General features: G+C 59.4%; 1 protein-coding gene across 20 annotated transcripts in view; it reads left to right on the top strand.

Annotated features, from left to right (window-relative positions):
• Window positions 1-66: 66 nt before the first annotated feature.
• Window positions 67-9,349, top strand: part of BAIAP2 (BAR/IMD domain containing adaptor protein 2) — a 75,995-nt gene continuing 66,712 nt past the window's right edge. For 10 of the 20 annotated variants that reach the window (XR_011522805.1, XR_011522806.1, XR_011522807.1 and 7 more), the window contains exon 1: window positions 118-292. Coding sequence is in view for 10 of the 20 variants with exons in the window: in XM_070559713.1 (XP_070415814.1) it covers window positions 239-292 (54 nt within the window). In the remaining 10 variants the exon portion in view is untranslated. Of the gene's footprint in view, window positions 293-9,349 lie in introns of all 20 variants that reach the window. The other 10 variants (XR_011522809.1, XR_011522808.1, XM_070559716.1 and 7 more) reach the window with 4 other exon arrangements.

Raw genomic sequence — 9,349 nt, 5'->3', positions numbered from 1 at the left:
AGCGGCGGGCTGGGCGGGGGCGGACGGCCGGAGGTGGTGATCCGAGCGCGGCGGGGGCGGGAGCACGGGGGGCGGGGCCCGTGGGGGGGCGGGGCCTGGGCCGCTATAAATGCGGCGGCCGCCTGGGTTCCTCGCTTTTGGTCCGGTTCCGTTCGCTGCTGGTCTTGGCTTTTTCTCCCGCCGCCGCCGCCGCCGCCTGCGCCCCCGCTCTGGTCCGTGGTGCCGCCGGACCAGCACCATGTCTCTCTCGCGCTCAGAGGAAATGCACCGTCTCACGGAAAATGTCTACAAGGTGAGCGCCCCGCCGCCGCGCGCTGGGGCCCGACCCGGCCGGCCGCGGGGCCCTCGGGGGTCTCCTCGGCGAGGCCGGTCACCGGTGGCGGGCGCGGGTGCCCCCGCCCCGACGGCCCCAGGCTGCCCCCGCGCGCCCCTCCGCGCGCCGCTCCGGAGTCCTGGGACCCGAGTGGAGCAGGGGCATGGGCGCGGGGCTGCTGCGTCCGGGGGCTGCCGGGGTCCGAGGCCGCCGCTGCCCGTCGTCCTGCGCCCCGGTCGGCGTGGCGGCTCAGTGGTGGCCCCTCTAGCCGTGGTTACGCAAGCCTTGGGCACTTTTTTCTCAACAGGCGTCCCTTTCACAACTCCTTCGCGGGAATTAGTGGACTTGGCCTAGGTAGGAGGTCGCGCGCGGGCAGGTTGGATGGGTGGACAGATAATCCATCGTCTTATGTAACCGCGGAGAGAGAAGACTAATCGTGTAGGAGGCTGGCGCGCCTGCCTCTGCTTCTCATGTGTGTTGAGAGTCGGATTCGCATCGTTCTCTGTAGAATGTCAGTGTCACATCTGAGGACCGCGGGCTCCAGGGAAGCCCCTTCGCAGCCCCCTCCCCGGTCATTTCTGTGCCTTGTTTGCACGTTAACGGGCTTTTCGGTTTCTACTTCATCAGCATCCATTTTTCTCAGTTTGGATCCCCCCCCCACCCCCCCAACAAAACAGAGCCAGGCTCCCGGTGGCTCAAGGCCCGCTGCGGTTCCAGGCGGGCATTTTCTCACGAGGGAGATTCGTGCTCTGGGCGGCCCGCGGCGGGCCTGTTACAAAGCTGTGCTTTATTTTGAAACTGTATCTGAAGGTGAAGTAGGCTGGGAGATTTGGGTAGTTGGTGTTTACATGGCAGTTGCTGGTTCATGGCTGCTAAATGGGATTGCCAGGCGCTGGCAGAGCAACAGTTTCTAATTGTACTAAACAGCTGTGGTTGTGCCTCCCTAGCCAGTGGCCTGTGAAACCCTTTTAGCTCGCTCAGGCTCTGGAAAGCCAGAGGGAGGCTCCGGGAGTGGCGCCTTTGCTTTCAGCTGGAGTCAGGGGCCGGAGTGAACTCTAACAGCTTTAATAAAGGTTTTAAAGTTGCGGCTATGTCATCTGGAGGAATCCCGAAGCCGGGTCAGCATTGACTAAGTCAGTTCTGAAGCCATGTTAGAGCTGCCGGTAAACAGCAGTCGGAGACTGAAGAGGAATCAGCGCGTAAAAGGAACAGCCGTTGGGGTTTTCTTGTTTGGTGTCAGATGGAATCTGTGGCATACGTTTGTAGTCGTGTTGCTCTGCACATGCTCTCAGGGGAGGGAGCTTTATTAAATTATTAGTCATTAGTTCCATTAGATTTGCTCGGTACTGCAGGGAGTGGGAGAGAAGTGCCCGTCACAGTGGTTTTTTTCCCGTTTTTCCTGCTTCTGCACCAAAACCATTAAACAGGAACTTCCATGGCAAGAATTCCAAGGGGTACAGGCTGTGGCTTTGTTCTGGGGAATCCCGTGGTCCTTCTTAATAAAACTCCTGTAACCTGGGCGGTCAGGCGCGGGGTTCCCCCTCCGCAGCTTCTCCTAGATGGAGCTGCAATCTGGACGTCTGAGGTGAGATCTGTCGGCAGGATGGTGAGAGGAGACGCAGGATCTGAGTGTTTGGGGACTTTTAGCCCATTTGGAAGCAGCCTGGAGGGTTGGGGGCACACGTTCAACAGGCGAGTCTGTGGTCGCCGGTCCCATCTGTGGCTGATGAGCTCCGGTGGAAGGTATGGCAGTGAGACCTAGGGTCTGCGGGGCTGACACAGCGGGCTTTGGAGCCTGCGGGCTGTGGCCCATGCACAGGCTCCCGGCCTCTCGGGGCGGCCTGCACTGCGCCGTGGCAGGTTGGGTTTGGAGGCGGTGCTCTTCCTGCCGCCCTGCGGGCTGACTGCCGAGCCTTCGAGTGCTGGCGCGGTTACCTTTTTGTCTGGTCACTGGGGAGCCCGAGTTCCACGGCAGAGCCAGCACAGATCCAGCAGCTTTGGCACACTGGCCAGGCAGAAACCAGTGCACACCAAGGCACAGTCAGGACACCATGAGAGCCGCCCATGTGTGGACCGCGGCCGGTCCGGCTGGTCCTCCATCTTGCCTGGGGTCGGCACTGCCTCTGTGCCTGGGGGGGCAACTTGTGCAAGAGTGGCCGGGATGTGGCCCTGCTCGGTGTCACCCTGCGCTGCAGCTCAGCCGTTTGCTTTGGCTCCTGTGTCGCCTCAGCTGTAGTTCTGAGTGGTGTTTGTCTTGGCAAAGAAGAGACGGCAGGGACGCTTGTCCTTGGCCTCGTTGATTAAAAATGTGAGAATAAAACGTACAGTTTTGATTTTCTTCCTGGAAGAATCCGTAATGCAGAGTTTGACTTCTTTTCTCATGGCCCAGTTCCCATGGGAGCCATGTCCTCGGGGAAATTTCATGGAAGATGAAGGGACGAGGAGTAGAATGGCTCCCTGATGTCCCCTGAGAACTCATCCTCTGACCCTAGGCAGACAGACGGGGACGGCAGCTCTCTGGGGGCTTCTGGAGGACCAGCACTGAGCTGGGCCTTTCACGGGCTGGGGCTGCATGCAGCAGAGCTTGGAGCCCAGGACCCGGCCCTCGGGGCAGCCCTGGGTAATTGCCCCAGGGTGAGGGGCAGAGTGCAGGGGGTAGATAGGTGTCTACGCTCAGGATTAAGGCCAAACCGCAGCCCTTGTGGGAGAGACCGCCAAGTGTCCCCCATGCTGACAAGCGTTCCCTGTGCTGACCGCAGACCTCGTGGGAGGGACCGCTGAGCATCCCCCATGGTGGGGAGAAGCTTCTTTAGGAACTGACCTCAACTCCAAGTGGTTGTAGGGAGTGACTGTCAAGTTGATGTTCTTCTGGTGGTCCCATATCCCAAGAGAAGCTCTGGCTTCCGGCAACCTGATGACCTTTGAGAGTGGCAGACCCCAGCAGCTTCTCTTGGAATAGTACCATTGCCTGTCCTGGGGGTGCAGGGAGGTGGAAACAGCTGACAGCGTGAGGAGGAGGAAGTCCCTAGGAAAGGCTTGGGCATGGCTCTTCGTGGTGTCGTGATCCTCGGGCCTTGGTCAGCATAGCGGGCTGGTCACTGGCGGCTGTCTGGTGGTCCTCACCCTGCAGCCTTTGTGGGGAAGCTGACCCGGCCGTGCTGCAGCAGTCGTCCAAGGCATGGCGCAGTAGGTTCCCGCAGCTGGGCGTCAGGTTCGCCACCTCTGGTGCTGTGGGTGAGGGCTCGGACAAGGTGGTGGGTGTCGGATGCTGGTAGGAGGGGGCCCGTCTGGACAGGTGAGGGCCCACTGCTGGCCTTCCTGATTGAGGCCTAGCTGCCCGGGCCTTGCCCACTACCCTCCGCCACATCCCACCCCCTCTTCCAGGTGGGTGTCTGGGGGAGCGCTGGTAAGCATGGGGCCTCCAAGCCCTATGCTGCTGACCTCGGACCCTTTGCACACTCACCCACGGCTGGGCAGTCACACCAAACTGTTGGCCGCTGGCGGAGGCCTGGCGTTTGGAGTGAACAGGACTCAGCAGGCCCCCAGTTGAAGATGGTGAAGTGGAATCTGTGATAGGCACTTCCTTGGCAACAGAAACGTCTGCTAGGGGGAGCAGACCCAGTGCCTGCTCTGCTAAGGAGGTGAGGAGTCACAGTGCTGTGCTTAGCTCTGTGCGTGCATGTGTGTGCATGTGTGTACATGTGTGCGTGTGCATGTGAACATGTGAGCATGAGCGTTGTGCGTGTGCGATGTGTGTTTGTATGAACATGTGAGCATGTGTGCATGTGTGTGCTTGTGCATGTGTGCGTGAACACAGGTGTGTGTGAGTGTAAACATGAATAGTGTGTATGTGTTTGCATGTGCTGTTTGCTTTGGTCTGCTTTAGAGGTACTTTCAGGGGCGCCCCACTGGGGTAGCGTCTTCCAATCAGATGGGGGGGCCTGCTGTCACCCCCTGGACTATGCACTTCCCTTCCCTGAGCATGCCCCTCCATGCCTGGCCTCGCCCACGCCAGCATCTTAGCAGGAGTGCCTCTCCTCTCCTCTCTCTGCAGTAGTCAGGGCGGTGAAGAGCCTTTTCTCTGTCGTGATGATCTCTGAGCTAACTGGCTTTAGCAGCTCCTTGTCCCAAGGTCACGTCCCACAGATCATCAGCCACCGCACAGGACTTTTGCCGTTGGCTCACATGGTGGCACAACCAGTGTTTGCTGGTAAAAGTGATGGGGGAGGCTCGGGGGCACTTCGGCCCAGGGTGTGGCAGTTCTGCAGCATTCCAAGCTGGGTGGGGAGCATCTTACCTGCACTGCTGTCCCGATGGGTCTTGACCCGAGCATCTGTCCCTTGTTCAGAGGGTTGGCTTGGCTGGTGGCACTGACCTGGAGGCTCCAGGTCAGAATGGCAGCTGGTGCTGCTCCGGGGTGTGGGGCACGGCCAGCAGGGAGAGGCACAGGCAGGTGCTGCCCGGGCTGCCTTCTTGTTGACACCCAGTTTTAGACGAAGCTTCCTAAGGGCCAGCCTGGTTCCTTGGGCACAGGCAGTACTGGTTCGGCTGCCCAGGACAGGCAGCCTTTCTGGAGAGGACTGGCCGCTGAATGGGAGGGCCCCATCTTTTCCTCTTCAGCGTGGGGAGGAAGGCCCCAGGAAGTCTGGGGCCCAGCTGGCACTCCCCAAGTTTTCTGATCTGGGTCCTGCTCAGGGAAGCCCCACAATGTCACTGTAGGATCAGACGGTGCCAGGCAGGGCTGACCTCGCCACCCATCTCCACTCAGCCTTGCGTGGCTGCCCTGCACAGGCATTCCCTGTGCTGTCACCCTCGACTGGGCACACGTGGCAGTGGATCTGGTGTGGGGATGCCATGTGCTGCTGGCCAGGCTGGTTCCTGTCCTTTTTCCTTGGCTCCTGGGTGCACCAAGCTAGGGCCCACCTCGCATTGCCTTCCTGGCCATCCTGCCCAGGCCTCAGGATGGGGAGGTACAGACCTGTGTCCCCAGGACACACTGCACTTGGGCCTCCCTCTTGCAGTGCTGTGCTACCATCTGCTGCCTACGGCCGTAGTAATTACAGACGGGCGTGGACCGAGCTGGCACCTTCTTCCAGTGTCCTCCCGCCTCCCAGCTCTGATTCATGCCTGGCCCTGATTGTGCTGCACAGCCGTGGATGTCCCAAGGGGCCCCAGTCAGAGGGGGCAGGGCAGGTTGGGGGGGTGCGCCGGTGTCCCATACCTGGCAGCCAGCAGCTCCATCTTGGGAGAGGTTGGTATTCGGGCTTTTTGAAGAAAATTTTTCCATCCCCCCAAGTGACGTGCTCCCAAGTAAACCCGGCCTTCCCCTGGGACCCAGGAGTGCTGACTCAGGACCCATGTGGCTGCCTGACTGTGGGGACCTCCCAGGCCCTAGAACTATGGCAGGCCTGTGAGCGTCAGTGTTTGGGAATGAATGAAGCCCATTTCTGGGTTCTGGGGTGCCTGCACTTGCATCGCCATCACTGCCTCTGCTGGGGTCTGCTCTCTTTAGCTGTTTGCCCCAGGAGCAGCCACCCAAGACCCCCGTGGGTTCTGGAGATGGTGGCAGGATTGTGTTCCTAAGCAGATGGAGTCTCTCTTTCTCAGGGCCTGCAGGCAGGCTCGGGTGTTAGTCAGGAAGCAGTTGGTCCTGGGGGCCTTGGTGTTGGTCCCCACCGAGGGGACCAGAAAGCTCAAGGGGACAGTCAGGCCTGTGAAGGGAGTGGTGGGCGTGTGAAGGTGGGGCCTGATGCGACACTGAGTCCTGTCTCCAAGAGGTGACCTTGGAAACCTTGGGGGCAGGCAGGGGTCTGTACCTGTGTTGTTGGCAGGACTGCGCTCCACCTGCCAATGGGCCCTTGGGGCCTCGGTGAACCCCTTCTCCTGACTTAGACTGCGGGAACCTCTGCCTGTCCCGGAAAACCTGTCTGGTTCTCAGGCTCCTGATGGAGGTCAGAGGAATCTCCTCGCGCCTTTTCCACCCCTGGCTGTGGCTGTGCAGAGTCTTGCTCCTTCTGTGGCGTGCACCGATGACCAGGATGGTCCCGGGTTGCTGCAGGCTCCCCTGTGGCTCCTGTGCCTGCCTGGGCCACCAGTCCTCATGTCACCGGCTGTGAGGCAAGCATCTCGAGGGTTCTGCCGCATGCCCTCTGGGGCAGTGTGTGTGGGGTGCCTGAACAGGTGCCGTTGGACCCCTGCAGGCTGAACTGTGAGACACCAAGGATGTCATGGACCGCTGGGAGGAAAGAAGGCTGCTGATCCAAACAGTGCCACCTTGTTTGGGATTTCTGTTTTCTACTTACTGGAGTAGTTCTTTCAGAATCATTTGGAGAGATTTTTGAAAAAATCATACATCAAATATATGTGAAATAAATCAGTAGGGTTTTCCCAAACCACTTTGCATTCAGGGTCTGGCTCTTTTGAGCTTCCTTTCAGCTCCTGGCTCTCAGGGTCGGGTGTCCCATCCCGTCCCCCTGCCCCACGGCGTCTGCGTTGGTCATGGGCATTCCTCACAGCTCTGGGATTTTTCTCCAAGGCCATGTTCTGTTTTTGTTGCTGGCACTTTATTGTTTCTTGATCAAAGATCGATTTCCAAGAACAGCCAGGACTCCTGTTCCTTCTTCTTTGCTAAGAGGCTTGTGGATGTAGCGTCCAGGCTTGCCCCTGCCCAGCCATGCCAGGGACAGTCTCCAGGTGGGCCTGTGCCAGGTGATAACACACAGGTGGCAACTGCTGCTGATCTCGAGACTCAGAGATGGTGAAATGCACTGGGATTTCATAGGTCTTTGTGCTGTGAAAGTCATTGACATCTTGACGTTGGAGTGAGGGGGTGAGGATGGCTGGTGGGGTGGAGCTAGAATTCCACCCAGCAGGGTGTTTGCATCGCCTGGAGCCATGTGTGGTCAGAGTTGACCTGCTAAGGCGGATTGGCCTTGCTGGTCCCAGCTGGGCTTCTAAACTAGGGCGGTGTGGTGGAAGCAGAAGTGCGCAAACCTGGGGCCCCTCTGAGCCCACGGTGGGGCCGCTCAAGCCGCCTCTGCAGTGGATGGCATGCTGGCAGCAGAGGCCTGTGGTCCACACCTCCATGTGTTTCCTCCTGCCCCTTCCCAGAAAAGGCCCGCCCTTTGCAGTCTAGGGACCCAGAGAGCTCAGGCCCTGGCCGGACCTGCCTGGGGAGTTCAGGGTCTTGCTGGCTACAGCCTGGGAGGTGGCCTGGACACACCTCTCAGCCAGGGGCTGCGGTCAAGCCAGTGGCAGGAGTCCTGATTTCAGAATTCTGGCTGAGGCCCCCACCTGGGGAGGGAGGGGGCTGTGAAGTCGGTGCCTGGGTCTGGATGGTCTCACGCTCTTTCGTACTCAGGCTCTCTGCCGGGGAGGCAGACCATCCTGGCTGGGCCTTGCAGTCTGCTGGTAGCCGTGAATAATCCTGAGTAGCCTTGGGTGGCTGCTGGGCCGGCGCTGTGCTGAGAGTGGTGTGCGCCCCACCTCGTTCATCCCTAAACCTGCTTCACAAGGGGGCTTTGGGTGTCCCAGCTGGCAGGGGCGCATGGTGGAGTGAGCCAGTGTGTCCTGTCCCCGGGCCTGGCTGAGCTGGCGTGGGACCAGGGCTTCCAAACCGCTGCTCTGCGTGTCCTCTCAGGAGCCCCGCGGGCTTCGGGCAAGCCTGAATGTTTTTTGGTTTCTGTGGCGCCGCGTTCACATTAATGATTAAGTGGGATGAGAGAATACTTGCTGGCACATCGAAAGTCTCGGGTAAGTGGTGGCTGTGACTCTTGGCTTCAGAACGGGAGGCTCTGCGGGGAAGAGGAGGGCAGGGTCAGAGAGGGGAGGCCCAGCTCAGGCCTCTGTTTTGCTGTCTGACTTCTGGGTGCAGAGTGGCCTGTGTTCCTGTCAGCGTGACAGCCTCCTGGGCCAGCACATCCCACCTGACATGAGGGCGCTGGGAAGAGGGGTAGTTCCTGAGCATTCCGAGGATGTGTCCCTGCTTGCTCATCCTTGGTTTCTCTTCCAGTGGGGAGCCCAGCCCTGTGAAACTTAGGTCTGAGCGTTCACAGGGACAAGAACAGGTCACTGGCCTTGGAATGTTGTAACCGGTCAAGCAGTACCAGACTTGGTTTTGTTGGCAGTGATGACAAGAGAGGTAATGGTGGGGCCTCCACACGGCAGGTGGGATTGGCCCGACGTCTTAGTCAGCCAGGCTCCTGTGCTGAAGCACCACCCAGGCGGCCCGGACAGCAGACGCTTCTTCCTCACAGGCTGGAAGTCCCAGATGGAGGCGCTGGCAGGGCTGGTTTGTTCCAGGGCCTCTCTCGGTGGTGTGCTGACGGCTGTCACCTCCCTGTGTCTTCACACAGTTGTCCCTCTGTGTGTGTGTCCTAATCTCGTCGTCTTCTTGAAGGACACCAGTCAGATTGGATCTGTGCCCACCCATATGACCTCGTTTTAACTGGATCACCTCTATAAAGACCCTCTCTCCAAATATAGTCACCTTCTGAGGTTTGGGGGTCAGCATTTTGATACATGAATTTTTAGGGGACAAATTCAGCCCCTAACCCCAGTGAGCAGTTGGGCCCCTGCCCCAAGGTGCAGCGTGCTGGTCCCTGGTGTGTGTAGGGGTCGTCCTGGGTGCTGTGTGTCTGAATCGCAGCAATGTTTCCAGGCCGATCGTGTATTTCAGGCCCGCAGTTATGTTCTCTCTGACCTCAATCAAATGGCAATCCTCAGTTTATGACAACATGAAGATTTCCACAGGGACACGCTGTGATTTCATCAGGAAAGCAGTCAGTGGGAGCATGTGCTCCAGCCTGGCGCTGCATACACCCGCCTGGTCCAGGCCAGACGCCCCTGCGATGCTGAGCCGTCAGGGCAAGTGCAGCCGTGGCCTGGACACTGGGAGGAGTCTGCAATGCCTCACGGGGACATGCCCCACTGGAGTTGGGACGGACAGGACGTGCTTCTCAGCCAGGAAGGAAGTGGCTAGGCTGGTGGGGCCCATGTTTGGACCCTGCTGTGTGAGGTTCCTTGGTCTGATAGGGT

This window comes from Equus przewalskii, chromosome 10 (assembly GCF_037783145.1).
Source record: "Equus przewalskii isolate Varuska chromosome 10, EquPr2, whole genome shotgun sequence".
In the NCBI taxonomy this organism is placed as follows: domain Eukaryota; kingdom Metazoa; phylum Chordata; class Mammalia; order Perissodactyla; family Equidae; genus Equus; species Equus przewalskii.
The sequence above is the reverse complement of the archived record's forward strand: the minus strand, read 5'-3'. Positions and strand labels throughout refer to the sequence as shown.